This window comes from Sporothrix brasiliensis (genome assembly GCF_000820605.1).
Source record: "Sporothrix brasiliensis 5110 chromosome Unknown Cont20, whole genome shotgun sequence".
NCBI lineage: Eukaryota > Fungi > Ascomycota > Sordariomycetes > Ophiostomatales > Ophiostomataceae > Sporothrix > Sporothrix brasiliensis.
The window spans coordinates 1,281,855-1,300,382 of record NW_024467139.1 but is presented as its reverse complement, the minus strand read 5'-3'; the positions used below and the strand labels follow the sequence as shown (position 1 = coordinate 1,300,382).

Sequence of the window (18,528 nt, the reverse complement as noted above, 5' to 3'; positions counted from 1 at the left end):
TCACTTTCCCGGTTGGGCTGGCATTTACGTCTATCAACTCACTTCACCTCCTCCACTTGTCCGGCATACCACTGTCTGCGTCGTACGTCCCGACTCAAGAATTTCGGCTCAACCAGGCCATCTTCACATCGTGGTCATCCGCCCGGTTTGTTCTGTTTCATCTCTTTTGCCTTTTACAGTCACACAGCACCGGGATTTTATAGCCCTCGTTTTATTTTTCGTGTTATTTTACTCTCTTTGCTCCCTTTTTTCTTCGTATTCCTGAGTTCTCCGACTTCGATTGATTCATTTCCTTCCATATCTACATAGTCGTCAGTCACAACACAATGTCGACGATCCACGCCATCTGTTGTTGGCTGACAGGTGTCTGGATACGCTAAAACGAGCACGCTAAGAGCACGAAGTGCGCTGCCTCCCGTAGGGCGCCGCTGCCTTCCGCCTCTGTTAGCGTGCTCCCCTGGGCAACCGGCCCTGACCCTTCTCGCCTAGTACGTTCGTTGGCTCTGTTGACATTGCGAACATGGCCCAGACGATTTTTTGCTTTATGTGGGAATGCGACATGTAATGCTGGAAGCGCGTCTCGTACGAAAAAACCCTCTTTTGTCTTTCGTCCTCGCATCCTGTTTTCTTCTTTGTGTTCATAGACAACTTTCTCGACCGCACCTTCCTCGCCCATCCTCTTTCCCCTCCCTTTCCTTGAGGCTGAGATCCGCCTCTTGCCGCTTTAGGAGCCGTGCGTTCATGCCCTGACGCAGAGCCGTGCCGCACCTTTTCGTACTTTGTAATTGTGTCTGGCCGTGTCCTGTCGCTTCTACCGCGATCTCTGTTCCGATTTGTTGCAGTCGCCCTCGTCAGCCAACCTTCGGGCCTGCAGTATCTGCTATCTTGCCTGGGCCATCCCACTCAGCACCTGTGCGAGATTGTTTACTACACTCGCTCAGAAAGACACCCAGCCTTTTCCTGGAAAAGCAACAACAAGCGGAGGCAAGAGCAACCGCTTAGTTTCCCCATCTTCACATCGCAAAATCGCCAACAACAGAAAGAGCGACCACCGACCCTCCCTTTGCCCCTTCTCTTTTCTCTCGTCGGCCATATTTCTCTATATTACGCATCTTAAGACAAACTAGGAAGTCGCCGTTCTCCCATTTGTTTCAGCAAGCCAACGACCCCGGCCTCGGCCACACCTTCCTTGTTGTACCTGCCCTGCTCTACACCCGCCACGACAGACTTGACTTCTTCCATTCTTCCATCCCTCGTCGATCCACCGCCCCTATTTGTCGCCGCCTCACACTCTCGCTCTCGGTTGTAACTCTTCACCCACGTCCTGCTGGCCAGCCGCCACGCATTAACTGGTCATGCTAAGCGGCCCACACCTCACCAGCAGACTCTCCAGCAGAATCACCGAGCCGCAGCCTCTCCTCCGACGTCGTCACCCATGTCGTCGACCATGAGTGTTTCCTCCTCCCCATCACCTCGCATGCGACGCCCGCAGCAGCATGCTTCCCCGCTCGCAAACCGGTATAGGCAGAGCGACGACGGCGACACGTACGACGACTACAACGGCTACGGATCACAAGCAGCACCGCCAACACCAACCGAGAACCGTGGGGGAGGCGGTGATCGTGGCGGCGTCTACCAAGGTTCACTCAACGACGGTCCAGGAGCAGCAGCGCAGCAGGCCTCGCTACGCCCTGCAGTCGATCCTTTGAGCCCTTCGTCTGTTTCTTCATCGCCGTACCAGCTTTATCAAGCACAAACACAGCATCATACCCCGTCACACATGCGTGCCCAGAGCTACAGCCAGGACTACAATCGCAGCAACAACTACGGCTACCGCCCCAGCTACGCCTCGACGAGCAGTGCTGGCTCGTCGTCCGCCACTCACACACGAAAGCTCAGCACCGGCAACCTCCGCCCGGTGCAGGAGTACCACAACGCCTTTTCCCATGAGGACACTGCCTACGCGGCCTCTCCATCCGTCTCCGTATCACCCACCCTACCCCGGCCGCCGTCCACGTCCGCCTCGCCCGCGCACTCACCGACACCTTCTGTGTCCTCATCCCACTTTGCGACTTTGTCTTCTGCCTCGCGCGCCTTCCTAGAGCATCGCCGTCAGCAGTCCATCCCGAATCTGCTGCCGTCGATCCAGTCCATCGGCAGGAACCTCGGCCGCGCGATCTCGCCCGACCGTTCGTTACGATCGGTCCAGTCACCTCGGCCGGCCATTCCCACCCACAAAGACGACGACTGTGCGAGCAGCGACGAGTACAGTGATAGTGACGGCGGCGGCGGCGGCGGCGACGACGACGACGACGACGACGACTACAGTAGTGAAGACGAGGACGACAGCCGCCGTAACAGCGGGAACATGTCTTTTACGGGTGACAGGTGGCCAGCGAATAAAGGCGACAATTTGTATACAACCTATAAGGGCGGCAACAGTGGCAACAGCAACAGCAACAACGTCAGCAAAAATCCGACTGACTCACCCTCCGCGGCGAGCGGGTTTTCAAATTGGCTATCGGGAGGTGCCAAGGCCACGAGCCCGGACCGGGCCGCATATCCCAAGTCGTCACGTACCACAACACCGGAGCCCAAAGTTTTAGATTTAATGCTACGAGGCGGACCGAGCAGTTGTGCCAGTCCGACGACTCGTAGAGCCATGTCCGTGGCCACCGATGCATCAGCAACACCAAGAAGCACCGTAACGGCGGCAGCGTCGACTACTTCACCCTCGCGCTTCTCTCAGCTCGCTACCTCCATGACAGCGACGCTTTCCCGCCTCACTCAACAGCAGTCGCCCGCGAACCCACGTGCTCTCGCGACCGGTGCGTCGTTTGAGCAGGATGAGTTCTACACAATGGACCTGGACGCTGCCCTCTTTCCGTCTGGTCACCCTTCTGACCGGGACGCCTTTTCACCATCCGCCTTTAAGAATCTGGAAACAAATGCGCTGGGTGCCTTGCACCGGATGCAGGCCGCCTACCGGCAGCGTGCTGTTGCACACCACGACCTCGCTGCCGAAAAGAGCGTGCGCGACGAAGAGCTCGAAGAGGCTGAGACTCGTGCCCAGCACCTCAAAATGCAGCTGGAGGGCATGGCACGGCGGGCAGCCGATCAGCAAAAGGAGATGCAGGCTCTGATGGACGAGCTGGCGGCTGAGAAAAAGGCCCGCGCACAAGAACGCGCCATGCTCCTGTCCGGTCCGCCAACAACACCAACGGCCACTGCCACGGCGTCCATGGCATCCACCGTCTTGTCCGAAGACCTGGGCGTGGACGAAGCACAGCGTGATCAGAAGCAGCGTAACGCGTCGTGGCGGCGCCGCAGCCTCAAGTCCAACGGCAGCAGCTACGACGGCAACTACAGCGAGGAAGAGGGCGAGATCAGCAGTGCCCTCGACGAGGATGAGCGGAGCAACGGTAGCAGTAGCGTGTTTTCGCGCTCGCGCAGTCCCACATTTACGCCGAGTATCAACCTCAACCTCGACCACGCAGCAGGCGTCGACAACCAGCCACAGGTTGCCCACCCGCGTGTGGCGGCACTGGGCTCCGTTTCTGGCGGTTCTATGCGCTTGCCGAGCGGCAACCGTTCCGTGTCGTCTGCATCCACGGTGACGGTTGTCTCCCAGTTCCAGAAACTCATGAAAAATATGACGGCGGCTATTAAGGACGAGGAGCCCTCGGCCGATCGGCTGGGCAGCAGCAGCAACTGCCGCAACTGCCGCGGGGAAGACGTCAGCTTTGCCTGGAACACGGTCAGCGTTCTGCGAGACGAGAACAAGCATCTCAAGCAACGGGTCGGCCAGTTGGAGGTGGCTGTCGAGGGCGCCTTGGACATGGTTAACGGCGTCGGTCTTGACTAGGGTTTTGTTCCAGTCTTTCCTTCGCCTTCGTTTCAGCATCTCGCTTTATCATTGATTGTTTTCAGAGCGCTTATAAATGGTTATCGTGTTTCCTGCTTAGGCTTATTTTCTCTACTTCATTTTTTTTTGTCTTTGTAGATTTAGCCTGACCCCCAGGTCGGATGTACGACAGTATGAGACATATAAGAAAGAAAACACGGCCGATGAGTCTTTTCATATTCCCCATATAGGCTCTGGATGCATGCCTGTTATTTTTAGAGGAAATAGCAGATTATCGTTTGCAAGGAAGAGTAGCAAATAGATACGTGCAGTTAAACCGAAGCTAGGAAAACGAGGTGCGGTGATTTCATGCAGGGGCAAGGTACATCAACTACACGACATACAAACCCGTTTACCCCAAGACACTCCTGCATGCCTGCTACCCACAACGCACTCGGCTCTATGAGTATTGTTCATTTTCTTTCATTCCGGCCACCGCCGCGTTCGTATGTACAATCGGTGTCGATGCTAATCTGACAAACGGACTTTGCGTCCGGACTCCATCACCCTTCCTTGCCGCGCCCTTCGTATGCTGCTCTAGTGGTGCTCCTCGCCGTGGCCGTGGGCGTGGTCGTCTCCCTTAAGGAAGAAGTGCTCGTAGCCGCAGTACGCTGCAAACGCCACCGTCGCGATGCCCAGGCCGGGGAAGCCCGCCTTGAACCGGTTCCACCGCGTGAACTGGCCCCGGTAACGCCATGCCTCACTGTGCCTTGTTAGGACCAGGTCGACCTTTTGTTGCTTGATCGATACGGTTTCTTTGCTGCTCGGAATCACTTACTGCCGCTCCCACGGGTCGTACCGTGGCTGCCCGCTGGCCTTGCGAAAGGCGCGAATGTCGAAGCCTGTGATATTGGGCTCGGGACCGTGAGAGGCCCGTAGTAATCTAGTGACGGGAGAGCATCTGTGGTCAGCCAATTGGCCGCTCCAACCCTTTTTCTTCGCCGCTCCTCTCTTTGTCCACAGCTGGACCAGTTTCTCGTCTCCCTTGTCCGCCGTCCTTTTCGTCGTCTGTCGCAGATCGAATGCGCGGGACTGTCGTTGGCTCACCTTGTTGGGTACATTGTGGTCAATTCGCTCGGTCGACGAAGGAGCGTGTGTATGCCGAGCAATAAACGTGGATCTGGTGCAGCGGCAGGCGGGGGGATGGATGGGATCCGTCGTCCTTATGCCGTCGTGTGTGGTGATGCGATGGTCCGAAAACGAGTGCAGCACCAGACGCCCGCAAAATAATCGACAGCCTCGGATTGGGTGGTTTCGTTTTTACCGCTCGCCCTGGAAGGTCGTTTTACCGCAACACGCGCTGTCGTCCACTGAGCTACAGGCGGCCAAGCGCTACCACGTAGAGCCTTGTAGCCCCACTTTTGTTTCCCATGGCAGCTCTCGGATTATTAGATACGCCGAGAGCGTCTGGCAGCGGTCGTCGCTTCCCTCCACCCCATCGCTGCGAAAGGCTCGAAGGAAAGCGCCAATGACTGTGAGCCGTCTGCGCTGGCCATTGCTTCGTGCATTTTCTGGCAAACCCCGTCTACACCTCAACTGCCCTTCCTCGACACAACAACCTCTCTTCATCCAAGACCTGCCCCGGCCACAAACAGCGTTTCCCGACCTCGATTCCTTTGCTCGTTGCACCGATCACCCGACCGACGACACGACGGACGAGAACCCCTACTTTTGCGTCGCTTCCTGGATTTTTCGACGATATTTTGCTAGAAAGGTAAGGCGGCGTCGAATACACATCGTGTGTTTGCTAACGGCCTTTGCCCCGGTCTTCTGGTGATGAGGCCGAGGAGGCGAGGTCTGTGCATGGCGGTGCGTGTCATGGGAGGTCCCAGTATCTAATGTGTCCTTGCGCGTATAGCATCGTTTAACCCGCCCTTGTTGATCGAAACATCGAGACACGCGACGAACAGACTTCTCCCCCTCGATAACGAACGCAAATTCATATCGATCATCTATATTTAAGAACTAGGAACGAAACGGTTGTTATCGACGAAGCTCGCTGCGAACGCGACACGCGACACGCGACGCCATCACCGAATTGGACCTCTGGCTTTGACACGCACAAGAGGGACTCCTAAAGCCACTTGGAGGTCGGGATTGAGACTGCGAGATTGCGAGAGCGAGAGCGAGAGAGTATGCCTCCACCGGTGTCTCGGTTCCAGAGTGGACCGAACACCATCTACCACCAACAGTACAATGCCCACCCACAAGCTGGCCACCCTGGCGCGCAACACCTGTCCCTCGGCCAGCAGTCCTACCTGAACCCGGCGGCGGCGGCGGCCGCGGCGGCACAGCTGAATCCTTTTGGCGCCAATGGCGGACTGAATCTGGCAGCTGCATCCATGAACCCAGGTGCTGGCGGCTTTGGCGTGGGTGACAATTCCGGCCTGGCCAGCCAGGCGGCGCGGATGGGCTTTGCACATGGCGCGCAGCTGCAGCAACAGCAAGCACAACAGCAGGCGCAGCAGCAGTCGCAGCAATCACACCAGCAGCAGCTGCACCACCAGCAGGTGCAAGCACACGCGCAGCAACAACACCACAACCACCACAACCACCACCACCAGCTGCACGCCGCGCTGGGTGAGCCGCACCAGGGGCGGATGCCCGCCAAGGGCCGGATACGAGAGGTTTGGAAGCACAACCTGGCGGAAGAAATGGCAGCGATTCGTGACCTGGTGGACAAGTACCCGTATATTGCCATGGTAGGTTCTCTCTCGCGTCCCATTATACACACACTCGACTTTCCCCCCTAACACCCTCTAGGACACAGAATTCCCCGGCGTTGTTGCACGGCCTATGGGCAGCTTCCGCGGCAAGAGCGACTACCACTACCAATGCCTACGGACAAATGTGGACTTGCTCCGCGTTATCCAGATCGGCATCACTCTGTTCAACGAGGACGGCGAAACGCCCCCTGCACGGCCTGTGTCCACCGACTCTGGTGAGCTTGGCGGGCCCGTGGGCGGCCGCCGTGGCCACCAGGGCGGCTCGCTGCCGTATTCGTGGCAGTTCAACTTCAAGTTCTCGCTCAAGGACGACATGTACAACCAGACATCCATCGACTCGCTCGTGCAGGCCGGCATCGACTTCAACATCATGGACCGTGACGGTATCGACCCCGTCGACTTCGCGGCCCTGCTGATTCCTTCGGGCCTGGTTTGCTTCGACGAGGTGCACTGGATCTCCTTCCATGGCGGCTACGACTTTGGCTACCTGACCAAGCTTCTCTTCTGCAAGCCGCTGCCTAGTGACGAGATCGAGTTTGACCAGATCATGAAGCTGTACTTCCCATCGACGTTTGACGTCAAGCACCTGATGAAGCACGCCATCCGCATGCACAACACCGGCCAGCTGACACCTGGCGACCCGTCGTCGATTGAGGTTCTGCAAAAGTTCGAGCACAAGTCTGGCCTCGAGAACATTGCCGAGGCTCTCAAGGTGAAGCGGGTGGGTGCCGCCCACCAGGCCGGCTCCGACAGCCTTCTGACCGGCCGCGTCTTTTTCCAGATGCGCGAAAAAATCTTCCACGGCGAGATCCCCTCGGAGCAGGTCGGCAAGGTGTGGGGCCTCATGGTGCCTGACATTCCGCCTGTGCCGGGCGTGGGCCACCTCGGCGGCTTCACAAACCGGTACGGCGGCATGTTGATGGGGGCTACCGGCGGCGGTGCCGGTGCTAATGTCAGCGGTCTCGGCGGTGGCGACGGCGCAAGCGGTGTCGAGACTACCCCAGGCAGTAGCAATGGCGTGAACGGAGCCAGCAGCGGCGCAAACGGCACGACAACCAACGGCGGTACCCCGAGCACACCGCACACGTCAACTGCCGGCCTTGTTAACACGCCTGCGGCGGGCAGCCACAACACCAATAGTATGGGGATGGGCCCGATGACACCTGGCGGTGGCGGTGGCGTGTTTGGCAGCTTCGCCTACCCGAACCGGAGCTAGGATCCCAACCTCATAATGTCGTCACCTGCGCCGGTTTTGCAATGGCCGATGGCTGTATCCCCAATGGCTTTCGATTTCCCGCCCCGGCGATCAGTGTCTATGCAAGAGTGGGGACAGACTTGTTCACAAGGAGGGTACGCACAAAGAGGGCAGACACGAGGAAGCGGCCTTGGCGTTCATGGTGGTATCTTTACAGGAGAACATCCCATGGCACTGCCGGCTCCTGGAGAGCTGCAGACCCAGAAAGAGCTACTCATGATGGGACAGGCACCATCCGTGGGCAACGAATTTCACGGACGAAGCCGCTCGATGGGTAGCTAGCTGAGCCAATGTATGTGTGGCTCCTCGAACATGCATCCCAACTGATAGCCGTATGGCCGTGTTCTGTCTGCTCCAATCCCAACGGACCCTGCTACACTTCTTCTTTTGCATTCCCACCCTGCTTTTCCGCCTTGCCCATCCTTCGTCCCTTCATCTTCCCCGACATGTATAATCCTTTCGCTCTTTCCTACTCTCCTCTTATCTCTTTATCTCTTTTTCCTGTCCTTTTTCTGGGTTTTTTGGTTGGTTGTGCGTGTGTGCGTCTTTTTATTTCTATTTTTTTCGCGCGAGCAGTCTTTTCAAAGGGTTGTTCCTTTCTTTTCCCTTTTTGTGTTTTGGTCCGTCTTATTCTAGGGAGGAATAAAAAAGATTTAAAGGAAACATCACGGATGGTCCTGGAAGGGTACGGATGGTGTTGTCGTTCATAACTCGGCTGCATATCTCCTTCGGCCATTGTATCTAGGTAGTCTTTTTTTTGTGCGTGGTGTACTTTTCATTTTGTCTTCTTTGCATGTATTTTTTAGGTCTTCGTTGGTGTACAGGAATCTCATTGTTCCGTGTTTACTCTATTTGATATGGTTTCATTTTGTTCGTCATGTACGGCCTTTCAGATCAAGTGAACCACGGACGCTGCGTAGCATTTATGAAATAAATCGATATTGATACTGGTCGCCAGCCATGCTGCCTGGCGAGAGTCATGTGCAGTCGTTGGCGCCTTGGCTGTTGCTTTCCTAGACGCTCCAGGCAGAGGATATACAAAATTCAATGAAACTTATAAAAATAAACCAGGCGAAAACAAACAACAAATACAAGTCCCGGAAGTGCGCCGCCCCATGCGGAGAAAAAAATAGGAGACAAAAAAAAGTGAGCAGTAAGCAACCCTACGACTCCTAGAAATGGAAAGCTTCCTTGACCTTAAAAGCCGAAAACGAATCCAGAAATGCAGAACCAGCGACCAGAACTGAAGAACTATGTGATAAAAACCTTCTTGGCATCGTTAATATGGAAAATCTCGTTTGTGCGGAGGTCCCGTATCCGGTCGGATGGTAGTCCCGTTTTTCTGGCATACTCAAGCAGCCGTTCCATGCCGTAGGCGTGGCCGTTTGGCAGAAGCTTCAGGTCGTGCTCAACATGGCTCTTGCTATGGTGAGCGTACGGCACGTGGCGTGCCAGCTCGTTGAGCTCAATCGAGCAAATGGGACAAATGGACGAGCCCATTTGCTGGCCGTCTCGGATGCCCCGAGCAAACGGTGACCGCTTTGGTTTACTGTTGCTGCTGTTGGTGTTTCCGCTGGCGTTGCCGTTGGCGTTGCTGTGGTTCTCAACCGCCGCATGTGACGCTGTCTGGCCGGTGGCCGTGTCGCTGGCATGGCCGTTGCCACTCAGCTGACCGATCCCGTTATTGTGAGAACCGACTGCTATGCCAGTGATGGTTGGAATGGGCGCCGGCTCGGGCGCAGGGGCCGGGTGACACGCCGGCGTCTTAAGCGCCGAGAGGCCTGACGAGAGCGCCAGGTGTAGCAGTGGCACGGATGGCAGTGACAGGAGCTGGTTGTGCGTGCTAGTGAAGAGATCTGCCAACATGGCCCAGCGCTCGTCGTTCCAGAGCTCTGAATACTCCTCAGGCGCCTCGCCAGCCGGGTAGCACATCAGAACAGCTGCTTGTTGGCACTCTTCCGGGTAAATGTTATGGAACGGCGTCATGTAGCGGCGGGCGTGGGTGACGGCGTCGGCCAGGCGGCCCAGGTCCGGGTTGCGCACCATTTCAATAAACTGTTGGTAGCGCAGCATGAATTCGAGCTTGCTCTCCATCTTGCGTAGTTCCTTCTTGTTGTCGGTACACCAGGAAAGCGCCTCGGTGACGCTGTGGTCGTGCAACAGCCGCTGCCGAATCTGGGACATGTAGGCAAAGGTGTCAATATCGACCAGGTCACGCAGGGCACCAGAGGCATCGTCGTCGACCAGAGCGGCCGCACTTGCGTTGTAGCCATGGCGCAGCAGGTAGTCGACTAGCAAACGGTCGAGACGGCGGCGGCTCCACGTTTCGTAGGCAACGTCGTCGAGAGAGTGCATGCTAGCAAGCTCGGCGAGATGGGCGGTGCGGGCGTCGACATGGCGGTATATTTTGGTCTCCTCGTCAGCGCAGGCCTCGAGCTTGCGTTTCATACCGCGCATGCGGGCGACCATTCCGTCGATGCTCTTGAGGACGTCGTCCGTCGACGTGGCCGAGCCAGCATTCTTAAGACCGTTGGTCGCAGCCTCTTTGAGGGCGTTCTTGACCGAGGTGCTCTCCTTTTCGACGATAAAATGGGCCGAGCGGAAGTTCTTGCGGAGGAGCTCGTACGGCAGCCGGAGGAGTGGCTGGTCCTAGAGGCGGAGGTGGTTGAACAAGGTCAGCTTCGCAGTCTTGACGGACTAGGAAGAAGAAGGGAAGAGAAGGAAGAACGCTCACAAGAAGGAGATGGTTGGCCTTGTCGATCCGGGCGGCGTCGTGGTTAGCCATTGTGTCGCTGCTGTCTTGCTCGCTGGCTCGATCTCGGCCAACTGTGCAGCCGCTTTCTTGGACGGGCGAGATTCGGAGCAGTCCCCTCCCCAGGTGTGGTGGTACGCTCGCCAACGAAATGAACCAGATCAATCAAGCCAAATCGTCCGAATGTCGCCCAGTTGGAGAGAGTTGACGAAGTAGAGTCGACGCGTGAGTGACGTCTAAGAATGGCGGCTCGCTCGGCTTTGCTGCACGATCCAGTGATGACCTCAGTCTCAGTGCTGGGCCGCAATAACTGTAGGGGTGGATGAGCTGCAGCCGGAGGCGGTAGCTGCATGCGAAGGCGAGGCTGGGAAGATGACGAGTTGTATATATTAATTCGGGGCGCTCTGGCAATATTTGTTTTGGAAAATTACCGGGCCGCCTATTTTCGTTGCTTGACGTCCTTCGTTCCTTCGTTCCTCCGTGCCTTCGTGCCTTCCTGATGGCGGCCAGAGGAAGAAGGTGGGAGGTGATTATGACGGAAGAGCACCTTCTCCGGTTCCGCTATAGGTTGTGTTCCATAGGCGATAATATTGTTCGAGGAAGGTGCCAGCGGACCGCCACTGGTCCAAGCTTTCAGCGGTACAACATTACCGCTTTCCCACCGAATCAAAATTCTACAGCGCCACTCTCATCTCCAGTTACAGTGGCAAAGTGGGCTCTGTGGCCAGCCGCATTGGCCTTTATGCCCCAAAACAGATTGACTCTCAACGTCACGACCACAGTCACTCAAAACGTTGGCGAGGAATGCAAAAAGGTATGTTCTCTCCAAAAATGGAGAGCAAAAGGAAATCCCGATCCAGGCAGGGATCGAACCTGCAATCTCTTGGTTCGTAGCCAAGCGCCTTGCCATTTGGCCACTGGACCCGTTTTCTGATGGGACGCCAGCAAGAAGCAGCCTCTTTGAATCCTCCACCAGAGGGAGGGGCAAGCCCGGGCTCGTACGAGACAGGCAGACCAATCAGATCGTAGCCATGGCAGGACCCACATTTGAGCTTGCCATTGGTCCCATGTTCGTATGAGAGAAGGCGCGATTGGCTCACAGGGTGCAGCGACTGGACCGGTTGTACTTACTCCGTACCGCGCCTTCCGTTCATGACATGGCAACAGACACACTGCGCACGACTCACGTGTTTTTCTGTCTCTTCCTTCCGTCACGTTCTTTTACGCGCTGGCAAAGAGCTGAACGGTCTGCTGCTTCGTAGCTGCGGCTTTGCTCTGGCTGACGAGTCAGGTGCAGCAACATACGTATCGAGCGTGCACACCCTCTGTCTCTCTCTCGGGATCGCTGGTATATTAGAGCAGTATTTGTCCTCTTCATCGGAAGGGCTTATTATCCAAAGGATTCGTTTTCGTGTCTTTTGTCTTGTTCGTTCCTACCTGTCCAGGCCTTTCGTGGGACGCTTTCCTGAACAAACCAGACGACAAACTCGCAGGCAGCAGGCACGACTGAACGCCCCCACTTTTCTTACCTTTCCGTGCTCTCCCCGTGCTCGCCCCGTGACTGGCCACTCACAGCAGCGAAGAGTGGATCCGCAGCCCCGCCTTTTCTCGCCCTTTGCCTCTGTGCAGCCCAGCGTTCCCTTATATCTCGCGAAACCCCGTGCTCTCCATCCACGTGAGTCTTCTTTGCTTCTCCCTCCTCCTCCTCTTCCCACCCAAACTCGTGAAGCATCACCTGACATTGCTTTTCTGCAGCCAAAAAGCGTGACCTTCTCCATCACCGGTCAACACGACAATCGCAGTTTGGCTATAACGGCCAGAGGTATGTTTCTTTTCAGTGTTTAATCATGCCCCCTCTGCCTCTCTGCCTCGTCCGCTGCCTTTCCACGCCGCGCCAACGGCAACGAGAAAGGGTCAATTCCCAACGCGTTCATCGCGTTCGACGCCTTGGACTGTCTTCCCATCAAAACACCAAAACCCACATTTAAAAGCGCGTCGACAGGTCCCTGGGGGCCTTCTTTGCCGTGTCGCCGTTGCATTGCTTCGCTTTTCATCCTCTTTCCTTTGTCGCGCTGTGTGCTTTTCTCTCTCGGTCGTGGATTTGTCTTTTTATCGTGATGTTTTCTGTTTTGGTGGAAAAAGCAACAGCGACAGGCGACAGGCAACATGCCTTTGGAGAACGCGCGAGGATACTTTAAGATGACCAAAATGTGTAGCATTTCAACTGTCACTACACGTCACAACAACCTTTGCTCCGCACCTTTTACAGTGCCTCTCGCGCGGCCATTTGCAAGCGCAAAATGTGTGAGACGGGCGGAAATTTAAAAATAATAATAATAATAATAATAGGCACGAAGCGCTGTCAAGTGACGACGGAAAACGCGCCAAGTGCTACAAAGGGGGCTTCGACGAAAAGCACTCTAACACTCCTGGCTTCTGGCTTCTGGCTTCTGGCTTCTGCTCATGATTGACTCTAACATTGGCCAGTAGCATCTCATTACCATCCACACGATAACCGCAATGACTGAAACGGCAGTCGAGCCGTCGCCGCCAGGCAGCCCTTCCAAGCGTAAGCGCGGAGCCGAGTCGAGCTCGCCAGACACACGTCGGTCAAAGCGCGGCGCGGCTGCACAGACCGTGCCTACCGCTTTCATGGAGTCTGCGGCCCAGCCGGACCAGGCAGGTGGCGCTGAGGCCACGACCGACTTCAGTGGTGTCCCTGCTGCCGACGCCGCCGCGACCGCTGCAGACGGCGCTGAGGGCACTGAGGCTGCTGCTGGAACCGACTCGGACGCGGCCAACCAGCAGCGCACCAACGCGGCCAACGCGGCCAGCGCGGCCACGGCCGCCGCCGTGCTCGATTCCATGTTCCCGCAGCTTAACGTGCCCGTCTCCACAGAAGAGACGTTTGCCAACCAACATGTCGAGGGCGAGCACCACGGCGACGCGTCGGCCTACAGCGCGGGCGATGTGACGCAGGGCGATCTGTCTCTGGACGTGGCGGGCGGCTCCAACGGCGTGGGGAAGCGGCCCATGTCTGGCATTCAGTCCAAGCCCGCCGTGGGTTCTGAGGAATGGCACAAAATGCGGAAAGACAACCACAAAGAGGGTACGTTTCACACATGCCCACATATCCATATACCCACATGATCCGTTCCCTCCTGCACAGATTCATGCTGACCCATGTCTCCAGTTGAGCGTCGTCGGCGAGAGACGATCAACGAGGGCATCAACGAGCTGGCCAAGATTGTTCCTGGCTGTGAAAAGAACAAGGGGTCCATCCTGCAACGCGCCGTTGTGTTCATCACGCAGCTGAAGGAGAACGAAACACAGAACATTGAGAAGTGGACGCTCGAGAAGCTGCTCACAGAACAAGCCATTGCCGAGCTGTCCGCCTCCAACGATAAGCTCAAGGCCGAGCTCGAGCGCCTCTACAGCGAGCTCGAAACCCTGCGCAACGAGAGAGGCAATGCCACGGCCGGCGAGGAGAAGGCAGAGGCGACGAGCTAGTATTCCCTTCGCGATCCTTGCTAGCCTCGCGGTTTATTGTTCTTTTATTGTCGTTCCGGTTTCTGTTTTCCCGCGTTTGTCACCACCTCGTCTTTCGCTTCTGTCGCTTCTTTCACCTCTTTCACTTCTTTCACTTCTTCATGTATTTCTTTCCTTGTTCGTCGCTCCTCTCTTTATGTGCTAGCAGGGTCCTGCTGCTCCGCGGTTTTTTACCCTCTCTGAAACCCTTTTTTGCGTTGTCTTATTTTTCTTTCCTTTTTTCTTTGGCTTTTTTTTGGCGCCCGTCCCCGCGAACACGTCATACATCAGGCAGACGCAGGGACAGTTCCAAACAGGGTACGCACACAAGTCTCCTTCTCAACTTTACCCCCGGGCGTCACATGACAGGCTTTGCCAGCATACATCAAAAAGGAGGGCACAGGTTATGATCCCCACGGCGTTTTCAGTCTTGCTTGTCCGACATATTGACGCGGCGGGAAAGCATTGTACGTTCTCGATGGATGTCAGAATGCATCGGACAGGGGCAAAGCTGGTGATGTGAGCTGCTTGACCTGATAGGGTGGGAGTTTCGCGTTTCAATGGCTCGGACGCCATGTTCATTTTGGTATTCTATTGTCTTTCTTCGGTATTCGTACGCATTGTCGATTCCTGTTTTTTCTTTCATTAATTATCGCGTACCCCAGCGTCTGGTCTCCGGGTTCGTTTCTGGCCCTAATACGAGTTCTTTGAAATCTTCTCTACCTTGTTGCACTTCTGGCCATGCTCCATATTCATGCTGCTGCTGTACAGAAACAGTTTGTAATATGAATGAGGTACAACACGATACAGGACGACTATCGGAACGGCGGCTTGTTTCGCATGACTTTCTCTGTTCGTTTACCTGTTTCAATTCCCTCTCGTCCGATATGGAGCCCTCATTGTCGTGTGCACCTACCCAAATATGCTTAGCACCGTCTGGTGCCGCCCTGCTGCAGGCCGCTTTCGAGATGGCGAATGCCGGTGCTACTCTGGCGTGTGGGGAAGATAACGGACACAAACAGCCATCCAAAAATGATGGCATAGATCACGTAGCCGCGAAGGTATAAAGGAACGACAAACGCCTGCCAAGGGAAAGGCAAGAGTCTGACCGAAAGCGGAGCCGGCGGGCAAGATGCAAAACGGGTAGGAGGCCCTGGTCTCGTGCTGGTCATCTCCAGAAAACAGAGAAGGAGCAAGTCCGTCGTAGCAACTTCCACATGGTCAAAACCTCATGCGCTCTCCGGGGTCCCTTGGCGCAGTTAGGGCATTATTGGCCGGCCACCTAGACGGCATATCAAGCGGCTGCCGTTGCCTTTTCTGATCTGGAGGTGTTGATGGCACGCACTGCTGCCAAAGGTACCCTTCCTAATCAGGCAAGTCCAGGCGGAGCCCAGCACTTTTGGCACTTTGTTGCCCCCCATCGATAGCTCCTTCTTCCTCAACCTCCCAGTGGTACCCCACCTCGTCATCTTTTTGGCTCGTCTTGCCATCGCCGCTGTCGCTCTTGCCATTGCTTCTCACTGTACGAAATACTTCGTGCCATTTTATGGTAATTTTTGCTACTATTCTTTTGGCATGGCGCCTCCCTTCCCCAACTAACGGGCGTGCCACATGCACTAGGGGCAATCGGTTCCAACCCCAGTTCCGTCCCTGAGCTGCTCCTGCCTTACCTATGCCGTCAGTAACTACCCGCCGATGATAAGGCAAGACCCAGCTGGACGACCTGGTCGCTGGAGCTTCACTCTAGCGCAGCTTCTCGTGCCCTTTTTGTCCTGTGCCATTCCCTGTAGCCAGCTCCATCCACAGAGTAGGACCAATACCAGACGATCGTCTCGTCACACTGCAGCCCACCTTGGATGCGCACCTCTCCAAGTTCTCCACTTGAGATTCCGGCAGAGGCGCGCCTTCCCCATCCATCGACGCTCTTTGTCAATGTACGGCAACTGCTTTATTTCTTCCCCTCCTGCCCTCCGCTCCCTTCGCTCCCTCCATATTTAGTTTCAATCTCTCTCTTTTTTCCGTTTTGGAAACTGCTTTCCCGGATCTTCCTTCCCTTCTTTCTTTTTCGTCTTTGTCTCGTGGAGCAACCAATTGGCTCGAGGACAACCCACAGTTTTACCTCTCACAACCTTTATCGCAGTGACGCCGACCTCCCATCCCACCTTGATTTGCTCGCTTCGAATAGCTCGATTGAGCAACCCAACCCTCTTCTTTCGTCTTTCTCTCTCTTCGTCCTTCTGTCTCACGCCTTGGTTTTCGTCCTCGTCACCTTTGACATCTCCTCTTCAGCTCCTTCCTTGTGATCCTCTGCTCCTTCCCGTTACTACATAAACAATGGTTGCTGTCACCGCTCTCCGGGGCGGCAGCCGCCACCTGGCTCGCTCTTTCCTCACGCCAACTGCCTCCTTTTCGTCCTCCGCCTCCTCTTATTCTTCTTCTGCGTCTTCTCTTCTCCGTCGCTCGGCACGCCGCCTCCCTGCTTCGTCCGTCTTCCGCACCATGGGCTCCGCTCCTTACTCCTCCGCGGCCAACCAGCTGTCGACCCTGCTGGCAGACGAGCCCAGCGGTCCCTCGATTCAGGTGGCCATCCCGGGCCCCAAGGCCAAGGCCGTGGCCGACGACCTCAACACTGTTTTCGACACTCGCGCCTTGAACATGGTCGCCGACTACCGCAAGTCACACGGCAACTACATTGTCGACCCTGATGGCAACGTGCTGCTGGACGTGTACGCCCAGATTGCCTCCATCCCGGTCGGCTACAACAACCCGGCTCTGCTGGCTGCTGCTCAGTCGGAGGAGATGGCCCAGGCCCTGATCAACCGCCCGGCTCTAGGCAACTTCCCTTCGGTCGACTGGGCCGACATTCTGCGCTCTGGCATCCTCAAGGTGGCCCCGCCCGGCCTGGACCAGGTGTTCACCGCACTCGCCGGTTCCGACGCCAACGAGACAGCCTACAAGGCCGCGTTCATGTGGCGCCGCCAGAAGGAGCGCGGTGGCCCCAGCGTCGAGTTCACTGAGGAAGAGATGAACAGCGCCATGGTCAACCACGGCCCCGGCGCGCCCGACCTGTCCATCTTGTCCTTCAAGTCGGCCTTCCACGGTCGGTTGTTCGGCTCGCTGTCGACCACCCGCTCCAAGCCGATCCACAAACTAGACATCCCTGCCTTTGACTGGCCCCGCGCTACCTTCCCCGAGATCAAGTACCCGCTTGAGGAGCATGCGGAGGAGAACGCCAAGGCCGAGGCCGCTGCCCTGGCCGAGGTCGAAGATCTGATCCTCAACTTCCACTCCCCGCCCGCCGCCGTCGTTGTCGAGCCGATTCAGTCCGAGGGCGGTGACAACCACGCATCGCCGGCCTTCTTCCGCGGCCTGCGCGAGGTGACCCGCAAGCACGGTGTGCTCATGATTGTCGACGAGGTGCAGACCGGTGTGGGCGCGACGGGCAAGTTCTGGGCCCATGAGCATTGGAACCTGCCCCACCCGCCCGACATGGTGACCTTCTCCAAGAAGGCCCAGACCGCCGGCTACTACTTTGGCAACCCCGAGCTGCGCCCCAACAAGCCATACCGCCAATTCAACACATGGATGGGCGACCCGGCCCGCGCCCTGCTCTTCCGCGCCATCATTGACTACATCCAGAAGAACGACCTAGTCGCCCAGACCGCCCGCGTCGGCGACTACCTGTTTGGCAAGCTCGAGAAGTTGGCCGCCCAGTACCCCGACCAGTTCGCCAACCTGCGCGGCAAGGGCCAGGGCACTTTCATTGCATTTGACAACCCGAAGCGTGATGCGTTCCTGGCCAAGGCCAAGACCTTTGGCGTCAACATTGGCGGCTCTGGTGCCAACGCTGTGCGTTTGCGGCCAATGCTAATCTTCCAGGAGAAGCACGCCGATATCCTGATCGATGCCCTCGAGAAGATCGTCAAGTCGCTGTAAAGGAGCCGTGTCGCAAGTCGATGCAAGAACAAAATAAACAAAAGAAATGAAACAAACGACAGAAAATATGTGGTCGCGGAGGTAGAACCATATAACGGGAAACGAAACAAAGAGTGGGCAGGACGAGTGGGATGATTTTTTTACGGTTTTCATCATTAGTTGTTTTCCTTTGCAGTGCTGTCTGCCACATAATAATTCAAGTCGATCGAAATTGCCACATGAATTACTCCGTACTCTTGAAGGTGTATATTATGAATTGCGCTGTGGTTTATTTTATTTTTGCTCCATTTTTCAACTTATTCAAAAAAGTAAAGGTGTTCAAATTTTAACTGATCAACCGACCTGTCTCGTCAGTAAGTGCGCTCATGCATTGTTGCCAATGCTGGTATTCGAAAATTTTTAAAAAATTATACATGAAAAGAGTACC

The 18,528-nt window shown here is 56.1% G+C and overlaps 6 protein-coding genes and 1 non-coding gene across 7 annotated transcripts; 4 read left to right on the top strand and 3 right to left on the bottom strand.

Moving 5' to 3' along the window:
• Positions 1-1,435: 1,435 nt before the first annotated feature.
• SPBR_06687 (uncharacterized protein) lies at positions 1,436-3,865 on the top strand (the record flags this gene model as incomplete). The annotated part of the gene is made up of 1 exon (XM_040764943.1): positions 1,436-3,865. The coding sequence occupies one exon, from the start codon at positions 1,436-1,438 to the stop codon at positions 3,863-3,865; it is 2,430 nt and encodes an 809-aa protein (XP_040616334.1).
• Positions 3,866-4,441: 576 nt separating this feature from the next.
• SPBR_07924 (NADH dehydrogenase (ubiquinone) 1 beta subcomplex 3) lies at positions 4,442-4,965 on the bottom strand (the record flags this gene model as incomplete). Its single annotated transcript, XM_040766177.1, has 3 exons — positions 4,442-4,607; positions 4,683-4,787; positions 4,952-4,965. 3 exons carry the CDS (start codon positions 4,963-4,965, stop codon positions 4,442-4,444), a joined length of 285 nt encoding a protein of 94 aa, XP_040616333.1.
• A 1,074-nt stretch (positions 4,966-6,039) lies between these two features.
• On the top strand, positions 6,040-7,846 carry SPBR_06974 (CCR4-NOT transcription complex subunit 7/8; the record flags this gene model as incomplete). The annotated part of the gene is made up of 2 exons (XM_040765229.1): positions 6,040-6,606; positions 6,668-7,846. The coding sequence occupies 2 exons, from the start codon at positions 6,040-6,042 to the stop codon at positions 7,844-7,846; spliced, it is 1,746 nt and encodes a 581-aa protein (XP_040616332.1).
• Positions 7,847-9,136: 1,290 nt separating this feature from the next.
• SPBR_07148 (negative regulation of gluconeogenesis protein) lies at positions 9,137-10,670 on the bottom strand (the record flags this gene model as incomplete). The annotated part of the gene is made up of 2 exons (XM_040765402.1): positions 9,137-10,528; positions 10,620-10,670. The coding sequence occupies 2 exons, from the start codon at positions 10,668-10,670 to the stop codon at positions 9,137-9,139; spliced, it is 1,443 nt and encodes a 480-aa protein (XP_040616331.1).
• An 819-nt stretch (positions 10,671-11,489) lies between these two features.
• Positions 11,490-11,561, bottom strand: SPBR_09533. The gene has a single exon. It is a non-coding gene; the product is annotated as a tRNA-Arg (tRNA).
• A 1,596-nt stretch (positions 11,562-13,157) lies between these two features.
• Positions 13,158-14,147, top strand: SPBR_07598 (bHLH factor, other; the record flags this gene model as incomplete). Its single annotated transcript, XM_040765852.1, has 2 exons — positions 13,158-13,746; positions 13,831-14,147. The coding sequence occupies 2 exons, from the start codon at positions 13,158-13,160 to the stop codon at positions 14,145-14,147; spliced, it is 906 nt and encodes a 301-aa protein (XP_040616330.1).
• Positions 14,148-16,664: 2,517 nt separating this feature from the next.
• SPBR_07224 (4-aminobutyrate aminotransferase) lies at positions 16,665-18,101 on the top strand (the record flags this gene model as incomplete). The annotated part of the gene is made up of 1 exon (XM_040765478.1): positions 16,665-18,101. The coding sequence occupies one exon, from the start codon at positions 16,665-16,667 to the stop codon at positions 18,099-18,101; it is 1,437 nt and encodes a 478-aa protein (XP_040616329.1).
• Positions 18,102-18,528: the final 427 nt, after the last annotated feature.